At 40.6% G+C, this 15129-nt stretch overlaps 1 protein-coding gene across 3 annotated transcripts in view; it reads right to left on the bottom strand.

The window, feature by feature from the left end:
* LAMA4 (laminin subunit alpha 4) overlaps positions 1–10058 on the bottom strand; it is a 102413-nt gene extending 92355 nt beyond the window's left edge. For 2 of the 3 annotated variants that reach the window (XR_005699881.2, XM_040057859.2), the window contains exon 1: positions 9457–10052. Coding sequence is in view for 1 of the 3 variants with exons in the window: in XM_040057859.2 (XP_039913793.1) it covers positions 9457–9657 (201 nt within the window). In the remaining 2 variants the exon portion in view is untranslated. Of the gene's footprint in view, positions 1–9456 lie in introns of all 3 variants that reach the window. The other variant, XR_005699880.2, reaches the window with a different exon arrangement.
* Between the last annotated feature and the right edge of the window lie 5071 nt (positions 10059–15129).

Here is a 15129-nt window from a genome sequence, read left to right as displayed (position 1 = left end):
CTAAAGAATATATCTGCTTGAATTTAGTCTGGTTTATCCAACTGTTGCTGTGTTAAGCAGCAACTAAACACTAGAAGTTCTCCACAATTTATATATACAGAGGGATTGGGCTCTCCTCAGAATTTACTGGAAAAGTTGTGTTTGCCTTAAGGGACACAGGACAAGACAATAACTTCATAGTTTTTTAACTTGAAAACTTTACTTGATGACTTATCCATGACAATTTGGATTATTTATGTATTACCTGATGAGTTATCAACCCATCAGCCTCCAAAAGAGAAGTTTGCTTTTGATGATAATAAAGGACAGATTATGAAGAAGCTGGTGGAAACCCTTTTTTCAAAGTTTTAGGTGCCAATATCAGAGATCACTAAAACTAAAACTAGCAAGACTGAATCTAGTTGCTTCAATTCTAGATAAAATCCAGCTGGCAGTAAGACACAGAAAAAAAGTTACCTCTATTTCTCCCTGTGGCATGGTAGAGCTAGCAGTCGGAGAGACGGTGAACATAGCTAATTGCACACGGGTAACCTCCAAACCAATAAGAAAAGCAGAGCATGGCATGCAGGAAAAAATGACAAAGAACCCTCTCCCCAGCCCACTGTCACCCTGTATTCTGATTCCTTGGGCTGGCCTGTGTGTGCCTCCACTGCAGCAGTGACAGACTCATGCAAAAAAGAGAAATAGCTGCAAGTCAAATGGCTCTGTGCAGAACAACAACGTTATCTTTTACCTTGACCAAATAATTGTATTAAATTTTTTAAAAATTTCCTGTGTTGAAAAAGTTTCCAGACTGTTATCCCCTCCCCAGTTCAAGTGGAAAACAAACTGCCATTCAGCAACAGAGATGGGGCTGGATCCAACATAAACATATCTCAGCTAGGCATTCTCCATAGAACTGCACAGTCATTTTTTCCATATACAGTGGGAAAGACAAAGCCTCTGCTTAAAAGGCATTCTTCTCTAAAAAGGGGGAGGGCTAAAGTGTTTTAGCTGTCTGGAAGCTGGCTAAGAATCAGAGATTAATACCAGTCTCTAATTTACTTATTAGTGCTGCCACTGAGTGAAAAACTTACTCTTACAGATTCTCACTGTTTGAAATAGAAGACCTGCAGTTCATAGGGTAGCTGGTTGATTTTCCTCTTTCAAAAAAATGCCAAGCTTATTCAATTTACAGGAAAAGGGATAAATCTACATTGTTTCCTCATTAACCACCCTCCACCTAGTCGCCACTTGCATGAAATGTACATTCTGAGTCACTGAGGCTCTCAGATAAGTGAGACTTAATCAGTTGACAAACTACAGTACTCCTTGAGAGATTTACAGATGGAGACAAAATTTTTCAAGGGATGAAAAAGAGTAGTGGGCTTTAAAGCAAGTACTAATGTGCTTCTGGGACACTGTTAATACTGAGAGGGTAAATATCAAGCTTCAATTTCCCCCCTGCCCCCCCCCCCCCCGCCCCCTTCCAGATTCCTAGTATTTCCTTTGATTTTGCATCTCTTTAAAATGTTGGAACCACAGCAGAGAAAAGCAGCGATCTGTTTGACCAGTACCCATAGCATCAATTAAAAGCCTGTTAGAAAGAAAACCAAGCCAATGTGAAAATCCTGAAAGATGAAGAGAAAGAGCTTTCATACATCTCTGCCTCCCAAGAGTGTCCCAACTATGGACAAGACAGATGCTGGGGATGGCTGATGGGAAGATCCTGTGTCTCTAGGCTGTTTTCAGAAATAGGGCTTTCCCCTGGATTGTCCCAGCACTTTGCAATGTGTGGGAAGGCAGTAAGACAGCTCAGCATGGTTAACTTTGTACTGCATGCCTTACATTCAGGGTGAAGCTGGGCAGAGGTTGTGCTCTGAAAGGAGAGAGGAAAGGCCAAGGCTGGGGAGAAGGGTAGCCTGCCTTGATCTCTCAACGCCTCTGGGCTTGTTTCATCACAGACATAGTCTGATAGTGAAGAAGTAAATTTTCTGTTGGCTCAAAGAGAGAGAGGAATCGCTGTATCAAGAGAAAAACAATTTCTTTTCTCATCTCTCACAGAAATCCATCACCAAACACCCTGAATCAGCTGGTGCCTTAGAGATCCTGTTGAGCCTCTGCAGCCTGTACTTGTCAATGACTGGAAGTTGAGAGCTGCAGAAAACCACAAACTTGCCAAAGGCTGATCAGGGCACACAAATTTCCCCTGACCTTACACCACGTCTAGACCTCCAGTACCTGTCCACCTCCCCCTGAATGGTTCTGTGCCAGATACTGGTGCTCTGGAGACCCTGCCAACCCTCAATGGGTCAAGCTGTGCTAGTCTTTCTGGGGCATGAAGGACTCTAATAGCCAGGGTAGGGAGGGTTATTTTATATTTTTATATTCTGTCCTGCCAGTTTTGTGGTGTTTTTTTTTTTTTTTTTTTTTTTTTTTTTTTTTTTTTTTTTTTTTTTTTTGTTTTTTTTTGTTTTTTTTTGTTTTTTTTTTTTTGGATACTGGAGCGGGACAAATGCTTGCTTCCACAAAGTGCTTTTGAGGAAGGATCCCTGGAGCCAGGAGTGGGGAGCACAGCATAAGGGAGTCATGAATGGCAGTCTCTCTGTGGCTCTCCATGGGCTACCATCCAGCCTCAGAGGTGGAAAACCACAGTAGGAAAGTAGCCTAGGATATACTGGCCTTGCCTTAGCCTTGGCAGAAAAGTCTGCTAATCTCTTACCACTTAGAAGGTCTTTCATAAAAGAGTAAAAGGATGCATTGTAGGGGGGTAACAAGGTACTACAGAGCTCAGAAAGTATCTGGTTTAAGTGCTGGTTCTATGTAGCTACTTTTCCACTGGCAGCAATGGTCGAAGATTGGATGAGTTAATTTTTATTCATTTTTTGGGGTAGGCAAAGTCAAATGGTTCTGAGTCTTACAGTTTTACTTAAAAAGTCTATTTTTACAGAACATATTGAAAGTTGTTCATCCAAGTAGAGTCTTTTTGTTCAGCAATTATTAAATTATGTTTCAAATTAATTAAGGGGTGCCAATTCCTCTCATACTCCCTGGCTTCCATATGTCATGACCTAAACAATAACATTTTAGTTGTTCTTACAGTCTTGTAAAGTTGGAATAGTAATTTTGAAAATATTTTTTACAGCCTTCTCTCATTCTTTGATACTTGAATGCTGTGAGTTTAGAGCGGTTTCTTGCTGGTTTGTCACAAGAGGAAAAAAGAAAAGGACTTCTAGTATTTATGAAGTATTTATTTCAAGACAATAACTATAAAAAGAATTGAAAAAATACAGCTAAACAGGAACAACAGAGTCAGATAACATTTACTGTATTTTAGTCAATCTGTTTTCATTGTCAAATACACACTTTATGTATCCTGACTGACAATTAGGAAAATTTCTTGGAGATTTTAATGACAAAGTATTAGACTTCAAAAACTTTGGGGCTCTAACAGCTTTGTGTATAATGCTATTCAGCAATTGTTGAATCGTGCATTAGGATGCATAACCCAAACATCCCCAGCTCATGGTGGTGTGTGAAAATGGACTGGGATCAGATCCAAACATTCAAGAGGACCAATTAAAACATAAAATCCAAAGGGTCTATATTTTGGTGTTTGAAATCTAAGTCCAGAAGAAAGTTTTAAATTGTCAGTGGCTGCTTATATGTTATTCAGAAACTAGACCTCTTTTACACAGCTCTTGAACACTAGAAGCTCTAATTTTTATCAGTTTAAATCAGGCCAAGTTTTCCTTCAGAAAGGAATTCTTTTATTTCTTCTCATGCCCCCTGGAAAAACTGGAGTTTTAATTGCTTCCCATGTCGTGAATAGGAGTGGGCATAAAATGCCTTTTATTGGTTTCCACAGACCAGAATAAGCTTTGGGGCACTTTGCTGATACTTGCCCGAAACTTTGTGGGAATTCACCGCAGTAAAATTTAAATTTTGTTTTCTGGTAGGCGTTTTATACATCTTGAAATGGAGAAAATTTCCAGCTATGCATCTGCTCTGTCTTGTGCTTCCATTTGCTTCAGCTTCCTATGATTCAAAAAGTTTGGGGACTGGTGGCGCTACTCCAAGCAGCTGATTTTCATTAAAGTTTTGATGAGAAACTTAAGTTGGAATCACAAACATCTGCAGTAAAACTTCCTCCCCACTAATAGATGTTTCTCAGAACACAACCTTGCTGTATCAGAAAAAACCCAGCAGCTAGAAATCCAAATTGCCCATTATAGGAGTTAACCTAACATAACCTCAAGTGTCTGAAATGAATTAATTTAAAGATCTGCTTTTTAAAAGTAGATGCAGTTCACATTAATGTAGAAGAATATAAAGGTTCCTGTCAAGCTAAAACCCTTTTTGGCTCACACCTCAGGATTAGGTCTTCTGCTGCTTCTTGTAGTACTAGATTGTTTTGAACAGATTAATGCTACAAGTAAAGATCAAACTGTGATTTTTCTCAACAGTTTGCAAGACTTTTTGTTCCAACCTTTTTGGGGAAGAGGAGTGAAGAAAATTTGGAGGTATTTGAGTCTTTGTTAACAAGTGTCTGGGACTTATGATTGCTGTCATTTTATATATTTAATGTGGGTCATTTTAGAGAGGTGAGTTTGTCACAAATCCCATGCTAATCATTGCTTATTACTTTAGAGAACCAGAAAGCATACACCTCAAATACTGGTTCTTGCATTTTATCAGCTGCTGGTAGAAGTCAAGTGGGAAAAAATGATCATTGAACATGTCATTTTAACACACAAGCTACATCAGACAATTTCTGCCTTTTAGTTTCTCTTACATTAAATGGCTAATTTTGACTTGACTATGATAATTGTTTCCTTTAAAGGACTTTTGCCTCTCTGCCTTTCCCCTGAGCCAAAAATACTGATGCTGGAAACAGTTTTCCTCTTCCATCTGTCCGAAATATCATGCTTTCCTTCACTCTGGGAATTGGCTTCCTGCCCTGTCCCAACTTAATTTTTTTCTTTACTCTTAAGACTCTTGATTGTCTCATTCTTGCTCTAATTTTTTCCTCTCCTTTGTCTTCCTGCTTTAGTTTACTTCCTTTCTCACTATTTACTTCACTTCTTCTTTCCATGGAGGACATTTGAGATTATCCTTTTTTTGGCTTGGCAGATGTCTCCACAGAATATCTGTCTTCCCTTTCTCGCCCTAATCCTTCCTACACTCGTCTCCTATCCTGGTCTCTGGCCTCTTGTAGTCATTTACATCAGAATGAAAGGAATATTTTACTGGATGTCACCTTACATTCATTTTATATTAAGAAGAGTGACAATAAAATGTGGATCACAGAGAATCATTTGCGATACTCTCTAGTATTGGAAAACTTGTACCATTTTTTATTCTTGCCTTAGACTCTGCAAGGAACTTTCTTCCTTGGGGAAGAAATGGAGAACAAAATCTACACCTATATAATTAAAACTATTACATCAGTGGAATTTTCAAACACAAATGTTGACAGTAGCAGGCCTCAGACCCGAATGGTAATGTATGACCTGCCTCTTAGTTTAGAGGCATGTGTTTGACAGTGGGATATAACTGTTCTCAGATCTCACTTCTGGTTTCAATTTTACCTCTGTGCCTCACCAAACCTGGAAATGTCTCACCATTCCCTTTCCTTCTGCTCTGTCCCAGCTAGTGAGTGGAACACTAAAACAAAAATCTCTGATGTTTGACACTTGCCTATCTGCTTTCATTTGATATCTGCCTGTTTTAAGAACTTTCCTTCCATCTCTTATGAATCTTCCTTATAAAATATTTCAATCTATCCTTGTTTGGAAAAACCAATCTCTGACTTCACACTGCCAACTGCTGTTGGGTTGCATTGATGAGCTGGATCCAATGCTCTGCACTCATTCTTTGTCTCTCCATAGAAATCAGGATTCCGCACTGTAACTGTAACTTCCCTCCTCCCCTTATTATCTTTGTGAGCCAAGAAACTTAATTTTCCTAAATAGCAAATAAGTAGTCTGGGTATTTAAGAGGGCTTTTCATATTGATCTGCCTCTTCATGGACAAGCCAACACTAATGAAATAAATCTCCAATTCTTAATCACTTCTGAAAATAATTTTTTTAACTAACTTGTAGTTTCAATATAGTCACCTTCAGTTTCCAATTGTTGTGTATACCAAGATCTTAATTTATTAGACTAACAAGCCTATTGTTAATTTTTTTTTTGCCTGTGTATGTACTTACACAATAAGTTCTAATTTTTTTCTTAATCTCCCTCTGAGTTAGTAAAGTGGATTGCAGACTCTCTCAGCTATCTTCAAATTCCCACCACTGTAATCCTTCTCACGATACTTTTTTGAATAATTTTAATAAATTTATAAGCTTTTTTTTTTTAACAAGAGGCAGATATCTTATTCCATGGTGGTCACTAACCATGCTCCTTATGTAGGAAACACATTGGCATTTCATTGGGTGGAAACTAGTCCGGTTAATTTAAACATCTCCTTTAGCTGATTTATGAAGCTGTCCTGAAGCAAGCATCCAACAAAGTCCTTAAAGAGGCAGAGACTCCTTTGAGTGTTTCCAGGGAATACTGCTAGGAATTAGAGACTTAAAAAATCTACTCTCCGGTACTGTTTGGGGTATTTTGGTTTGTACCTGAAGATGGTCCCTGATTCTGATTAAAACATCTAGGAACAATTTATGTGCCTAAATTAGGTGTTCTGGATGGCATAATGATTAAGAATGCAGGCACTGAGATAAGCTGACATTGCCTGAAGTCCAACTCAGACCCACGGTACTCTCTGTGCATGGATACAGCATATCAGCAGAACATTAAGAATATAGTTAGTTCTCTTGTCTTAAGAAGTTTTCATTCAAATCACAGGGGAAAAAAAGCAAACAAACAAACAAAAAAAAAAAAAAACCCCAAAAGCAAAGCTCCACATTAACTTTAATTCTGATTTTTTTAAACCACTTCTCTCTGTTCCTCCCAGTTTGGGGTTGCCACACAATGTAAAGGAAGAGGACTGGAAAGCTGAGAAATATTCATTGACATGTATTTACATTAATTGAGGTCTCCTGTTTTTCTGTAGGTTCATAATAGCAAACTCCTACTGGGATTTAAGAGCATCCCACCAGTTACATCTTGGAAACTCCTACCAGCCATGTTTCATGATGCAGCTGACTGTTACCACAGACCACAATGAAGTCCCATCTGTGGCTTTGTAACTCTGCTGTATGAAACTGCCCCCTCTGTATAATTTGGCACTATTTGACATGACTAACAGCCTCTGTCTGCTTGGGAGAGCTGTAGGCCTGAGTCAATATTTAGATGAAGGAGCTGGATCAAACCGCGCTGTGTAAGGGAGTTTACTCTGCGGTTCGCTGTGAGCTGTGGGTTAAGCACCCGTGCTTCAAAAGAGGCTAATTCAAACCTGCTGGGATATCCCTCTTCCTGAGGCTGAGGAAGGGGAGGTGAGCTGTGGGAGGGAGAAGCTCTTTGAGGATCCGAAGTAATATTTGTTCTTTGGGTGAGAGACTACCAAATCATCACTCTCTGGCCCCTACATCAACCTCCAGGCTTAAAGCCTGTTCCTCAAATTCTGTTACCAATCACACACATGGATCAATGAGTGAGTTCCCACAGTTCCCACTGTTAAAGAGCCATCCATCCTATCCCAAAGAAAGCATCCTTCTGGGCTTCCTTGGAAATTGCCATGGAGGTGGGGCCTGAAAAATGCATCTAGCAAGGGGTCCTGAAGTTGCCTTCTCCTTCCTCATGAAACCATAACATTCTGCAGCCAAGGGCCTTGGCGTGATGATTCCAGGCACTGTCATCCAGTTGTAACATGGGATCCAGAGCCTAGTGCTGCCATTGCATGGGCTGAAGTAAACTAGAGGAAACGCCAGTTATTGAGTCTATTATGTTGGCCTGGGGAAAAAATTTAGGAAGGACTGAAATTGTTGAAGAAACTTAAAGTGTCTTTCCCCTGCAATGCCCAGTATATCTTACAGTGCTTTCCCAAGGTGAAATCTAACATATTTATGTGAAGAAATGTGAACTGTGTCTTTGGGAAAACCATACTATACTATCTTATCAAGAAAGACTAATAATCGCTTATGCTCATTATCCCATGAAAAACAGCTACAAAACCCATCCAGATCTTAAGTCAGGCATTTCTTTGAGGGACTTTCCATGTTGTAAGCAACAGGTGGCAATGCAGCTTCCTGGGGCTGATCCAAGGTCAGAGGAGAAAATCTGTACATCCCACATCATGAAGCCTGTCCAAAAGCTGGGATGACTCCTGAGAGTCCTTACACCGAGCAAAGCACAGTTTAGCCTTCAGTTTTCTCACAGAGGTCATGTTTCATGCGGACTCTCTGGCAGGGTGGGCAGGCGTTTCCTGAGGCTATCCAGCTGCTTGGAGCAGGGAAATGAGCTCTGCCCAGCCCTGCAGCAACCCTGGCTATTTGAAGGCTTTATGCACTTATTTCCATAGTTGTTAATTCTGGCAAGTGGAGGATAGGTGGAACATCAACCGTGTGATATTGGAGATTGCGATCTTGATATTGTCACAGTGACACAGCTGTGCTAATCTCACTTCATTTTTGGATGTTATGCTAGAGGAACTACTTTTTCCCCTTCCCATGACCTTATGGATCTCAATTAGCCTCCTCCTTTTCATCTACCACGCATGAGATATTACTGTGTTGTGTCCACCGTTCCACTTCCAACCTTACCCTACCCCCCCATGTTGCTGGAGTAATTTATTATTTCCGCAAACTCTATTTTTGAGTGGCCCATTCCCAATGCTGTGTTGTTAAAATGAAGAGTATAAATCAATCCCAAAATAACAGGGGTTTTGGGAAATTTTTCCATTGTCAAATTGTTTCTTATATCTCTCTAATTTTATTTGTCGCTAATCCCAAACATATAATTTTTGGAATTTAAACGCTCTGCAGGTGTGTTCTCTGCAGGCAGTTTCCTAGATGCATTTGATTTATCATCCCCTGCTTTCACTGTGAAAACAAACTTCAGATTTTGGAGGCAGACAGCATTCAGAGGCAAAAGCACAAACTTCTACAGGACAGAGTTTGCCATCAAAAGACAGACTCTTTCGGGAAATTTCAGTGAATTACAATTGCAGGAATTACAAGACAAGCAGAAAAGTGTTGTGACAATTAACTCTTGTAAAATAGCTCTGTTTGGACAGGCCTGTTTAGTTATGTTGGCAGGAAAGTCAGAGACATGCTAAGCCAGCTTCACTGCAAAGTACAGCTGTCTGCTCACAGCAGGCAGGGCATGTGTACATTTTGAAGTCTGAACTGTACCTCTCCAGTCCCAAAACGCAACATCTCAGACCACCTGCCCCCCACCCCCCAAATCCTCCTGTATCACTTTAAGGCTCAAACGATTAAGCTAACATTAACCAGATGGGAGCTTTGACACAGACAGGTGAAAACAGAAAATTGCAGATACTAGAGAGAGAAGGGAATTACTGTACCTCAGCAAAAGGCACCCAACTTCCAGTAGCTACTGCCTGCTGCTGCCCTCTGATAACAGTGGCTTCTTGCGTGCTGACCGCTGAGCTACCTTCAATGTCAAACTGAAAAACACTTCCCTCACTTGAGGCTGTGCTGGAGGAGAAGCATCTCAAAAAGAATAATACAGGAGAAATGAGGGGCCAGGCGGAGATCAAAGCCATTTCCTCCCCTTACATCCAGCAGTGGTCTTCTATCGTCTCAGTAATTGTTTACCCTCTTCTGCAATCAGCCCCCCTTGGCTTAGTGGTGCCTCAGTTATTTTAACTTTCTTTCAGCATTCAGTTTCCAGATGTGGCACTTCAAGGCAGTCTAACCGGATCCTGATTTAAAAGAGGGGAAAAAAAAAAAGAAAAAAAAAAAAAAGAGGAAAAGAAGGAAAGAAAAACGTTTTTGCTGCCTCCCTCGTTCTCTCTCCGTGCCTGTGGCTCCTCTTTTTCCCCAGAGGCTCCAGCACAATAACATACAGCTGGGCAGTGCTTAAGCAGAGAGTGTCAAACAGAGATTGTATTCCAGGAAAGCACGGCTAGCTCTCCAGCCACCTTATCTCCCCCTGTCAGGATACAGACTGACGCTCTGTTCAGTGCTCTGGCTTCCTTCACATGTTCACATCATTCCCTTTTTTACCTTTCGTGTGGAGACCCTCCCACTCAAACTTTACTGTTCAGAAAGTGAGGTCACCCTTTCCTCCCCCTCCACGCCACCCCCCCACAACTCCATCCCACTGCTCCAAACAAGTAATTGACTCTCCTGACTGTTTATTTTTTAACATCTCCAGTTTATTCAGCTGAAGACAGAAAGGTGCCAAATTTATTAAAAAAACCCCGCTAGACTAGCCATTCCTTATGTCATGGGGGAGGGGAGGCTGTGGGCGGGAGGAGGAGGAGGAGGAGGAAGAGGAGGAGGAGGGAGATAGCCTGGCTGTGCCATGGGCTAATAGGGCTAAGTGGTTTCTCTAACATGCTTTATTCAGTTCCTTTTCCTCAAGCCCACCTCTCAGCTTCTCGTTGGATCGTGAAAAAGAATATCGTTCACTGCGATTTTGGAAAATGACTTCATTCCTCAGACTCATGAACTTCTATTTACAAAGAGCATCTTGTATTCCTTTTTCAAGAGATGCTTTGTGGGGCCCTGGTAACAAGGCTTGCAGTGTGTATATGAAAGCAAGCTGAATATGTTGCCCGCAGCTCACTTCATTTTGTGACCATGATCTCAAAAAGACAGGACAGTATTCCTTGCTAGGTTTTGGGATGAAGTCAGGGTGTAATTATACTAATGTGCATTTCTCCAGCCAAGGAGTCAGCACCCCATCTCTCAGTGGTCCTGTGTGCAGGGAGTGATAGCTCCACTGGCCTGTCAGACTTCATTCTTAAGTCTTCACAGAAATTGGCTTACCATGCTTCATTTTGGGAGTGGATTCTTTCTTCTTCCCTCCCTTTGCCCTTTCCTTTCTGGTCGAACCAAAGAAACATCCAGTAAACACTTGAAGGTAAAATAAATAGTTTTGGGGGTCTGTTAACTTCCACACACCTGTAGGGGAAGGTTTGGGCCCATAAATGCTGTACAGAGGGACATAAAGAAGTTCACTGTGAAGAAACTGCCTGATTCAGAAATGGTGTAGCTGAGCAGGCAAGGTCATTCAATCCCGTGGGACAAAATATTCCCCCAACAGATAAGAAAATACTGTGTGACAGAAGTCTATGGGGTTCAGGACCAAGGTTAGGAGGAGGAAATAAATGATATAAATGGAAATTGAGGATTATTCTATACTGAGAGGAATACAGGCTTCTCCCTGTTGGCTGAACCCGATATGGTGATGAGCACACAGTCTTCCCTGAGCCTGAGGGTGATATGCCATGGCTGCCAGGACTTTTCTAATTCTTTCTAGTAATGACAGTCCTGGAAATGGCCTGTCTGAAGGCTCAGGAAGCAAAAGACCAGGGAGGCCCCAGGCAGGGTCTCCATGAGCATCCCATTAGGCCTCCTGCTACAGGGACAGCCTCAAGGTGTAAAGATATTATTAAAGCAGGGTCAAGAAAGAGAACAAAACGTCTTGATGGGAAGTGACAGAATCATAATTGTCATGGTGGCAGTGAAGATTTTTAACTACCCAGTGAATTGTGCAGCAAATTACCATAATAGGTGTGAGAAAAGGTTTTGGATATTTTTTGTTTTTTGGAAAAAACAGCCACCAACCAATCTTCTACATCTGCTCCCAGGCATTTGGCAGCAGGCTGTCCAGATTGATAAGGCAGGCCTTAGACTGAAAGGCCAGATGTCCAAAGTGGCAGTGCTCACAGCTTCGCATCCAGGTGGGAATAAGCAGACCCGCCACAGGGGCAGCAAATGTTCCTTAGCTGAGAACCAGAATGCCAGCCACCTGAAGGGTGCGTGTGCCTCCTGTAACCCAGCTGGGAAACTGGCATGCTCCATTACCCCTCTGAAATGCCTGTGCACCTAGGCATGCAGCATGGGCTATAAACACGAGGAATTAGAGATCTGTGAGCATTCTCAGGGCCATGACTTCATCGCAGTTAGAGACATGGTGGGATAGCTTGCATGACTGGAGTGCTGTCATGGCTGTCCATGTATTTTAAAGACAGACAGGCCAGCAAGGTGACGTAGTGGAGTTGCTGTTTATGTGAGAGAGCAAATTGAATAGATGGAGCTCTGCCTTGGAGTGGAGGAAGAATGAATCAAGAGCTTATGAGTAAGAATTTACTTGGGTGGCACAGTTGTGGGTGTTTACTTAGAGGCCACCTGGTCAGGAAGAAGCATCATGGGCCTTGCTCGGTGCAGACGACTGACCGTCTGCACTCCGCACATTCCGTTGAGGGACTTCCTTCAAGTATTCATCTGCTTCACCAGAGTAAGAAATACCATTAGAAATGTCATTAAGGATGCTAAGATTACAAGTTCTTTAAGTAAAACCTGAGATTTTTTGCACATATGTAGCAAACAACCAAATGAACTTCAGAGTATGATGAAGGTATATCACTTGTTAGGTTATTAATAACACAAAATGCCTGAAATACATTCGCAGAAAACCGAAAATATTATTCTTGTAATGGGCAAAAGTTGCCAAGTGAAAAAAAAATTGCTACCCATCATATTTCCTTATGTAAAATCAGAACAAATATATTTGTATCCCTGTAAAAGAGTTTGCCATACTAATTTACAGCAGTTTGAGAGAGGAAATATTGTAATTATTCTCAGGATCAAAGTCATAAAAGGAGAAAGATCAGTATCTTTGAAAAATCCCAGACTGGCCTAAGACATTAAAAATCTGAAAAAATTCATGTTGTGATTCTATATAGCAAAGAAAATGCCAATAACTTCAAATGGTAGAATTATTAAGTAATGAGTAATTTATTCTAAAGAAATACAAAAAATAGAACACAGCTCAGAAGATCTGTCTCCCCATATATATTAGTACCACACAAGACAAACTATGGCCAAACTCTTTTGAGCAGAAAATATTATGTTTCCCTAAACGTCACTATACAGTGGAATAGCTTGCTAAAAACCAACTGCCTACAAAAGCAGTTTTCTGCATTTAATTTTAAACACTTTAAAAGACTCTATTCCTTTTCAAAAAGTGCAGACTTGTGTAAAAATTTAAAAACATTCAAAAGGATGCATAGAGTGTTTATGAAATATAAACCTTTAAATATAAATTTATGCTGTGACAGACTTCCAGTTTCTTTATCTTTGGCAGAGATGATACAGTTGTGTTATGTAAGCAGCCTGAGATTTGGAACAGGACTTCTTCAATATGGCAGGGTGCAGAAGCAGCAGTCTCTCCTCCTGTTTTCACTGTATCTTCTTCTGGGTTTTTTTTTATGGGTTCTTTCCCCAATCTTTAACATTTGGTTTTGATTCACTGTGATAGACAGTAGGACTGGTGAAAGACAAAAGGAAGAATCCAGTGGAAGGCTAATTACAAATAACATATTCCCAATTAACCAATCTCAAGCTTTTGTGGGCCACTGGTAGTTTGTCAGTTCCCAGTGGGACATCTGCAAGCATCCTGTAGAGCTCTAGTTCCAGATGTTACCAGTTGAACACTTGATAATGTTGCATGGTGGTCCAATGTTGACAGTTGACTGATGTTTTTCATCCAAAATATTTTGGAACCAGTGCTCAAAGTACCTTTGTAAAGGTTAAAAGACATTGGCAGCATATCTATGTATCATCAAATGAATTAATTATCTACAGTCAGAAACCTGTGGCAGTTGAGAGGCATCAAGCAAGAATTTGTCCATCACAATTTGTGCCAGAGAGAGGCGCTAATAGAATTGTAGCTATGCAAACAAAACATCACTTTTTAAAACTTACTTAGTGTGTTTTGAATTGTGTCATGCTAGGAGTAGTCTCAGTTTACAGGTAGAAGTCAGAATTTATGCTGTAGGGTCCAAGGATGTCATACTGTCAGACTTCAAGTTGCACACTTGATGCAGGGAGACGTAGGCATGTTCTTTGTTTCTTTGCCATACTATTTAAGGGCATCAACTAATTATTTTCCCACATGACGACACTTTAAAGCCAACAGCTCTCATCCATCATGTTGTTAGTTACTGGCAACACTGGGATCTGGCTCATTCCATGTTGCTTGCAACCAACCTCAGAGTGTTTCTGTGCCGTGACACTTGTCACTGCCCAACTGTTCCACAGTAAAATTCTGCAATCATGCCAAAATCTTGAAAATCTGATGGAAATGTAGTGCTAAATTCCTTAGTACTAAAGTACGTAGTATTAAAGGCAACCTCATTTACCAAGAAAGATGTCTGAAGGTTTCCACCTCCAGAGTGTAACAGGGAAAGAGCTCTCTCTCTCTCTTGCTAACAGCCTTGTCCTTGGGAACTGTATGGACCTTGCAAGATTAGGAATGAACCACAATATATGTAATACTTGATAACTTGAAAAATCCAACCTACACTGGTTGCTAGAAATCATTCAGATGTAGGACAGGGTTTTCCTGATCCCGTGTCCTCTTCCCCAGAGGTGACCCATAAGTAATAATAAGATTTTCACTGTTTTTCAATATGAAAGTCTTTCACTGGTCATTTTTAACAGTCTTATCTGAACCTTGTGGTACTCTTGCTATATCATTATTCCTGTTGAATGACTGGAACTATAGATGTGCTATACTACCATTAATGATAATATCTACTTAATTCCTTATGGATTCTAATATTCTGTATTCTTCTGAGACAGCTTTTCTAGAAAATTGCTTAGAGGCAAGCAAGAGGTGTTGTTCTAACTTCAGCTGTAGAAGGGTACATGAGAAAAGAAATCACCATCATAGGTAGGGTTGCATAAATAGCAAAGACTCTTAGATGTTAAAAAGAGAACTAGAAGAGGTGGGGTTGGTAAGATGAAGGTGGTATTTGCAGGGATGGAAGCTGTGTTTCTTGTCTTTTGAGTATAAACTGTTGAATCTTTTCATTTCCTGTTACAGTCTTGTAGTGGCAAGAGAACTATTATAATATTCCAATCACTCAGTTTCTTGTGACCCAGTGTTTTGGTCTGACACTTTGGCTGGCACATCCAGAACCTAATATTTACAGATGTTCTCTCATATAAGTTCTGGGCACGTCTACTTATCTGTTAAGATAAAATTAGCCAAGACAAAT

Source organism: Hirundo rustica, chromosome 3, assembly GCF_015227805.2.
Source record: "Hirundo rustica isolate bHirRus1 chromosome 3, bHirRus1.pri.v3, whole genome shotgun sequence".
Lineage (NCBI taxonomy): Eukaryota > Metazoa > Chordata > Aves > Passeriformes > Hirundinidae > Hirundo > Hirundo rustica.
Note: the sequence above shows the minus strand (reverse complement) of the source record. Positions and strands in the feature narration are given on the sequence as shown.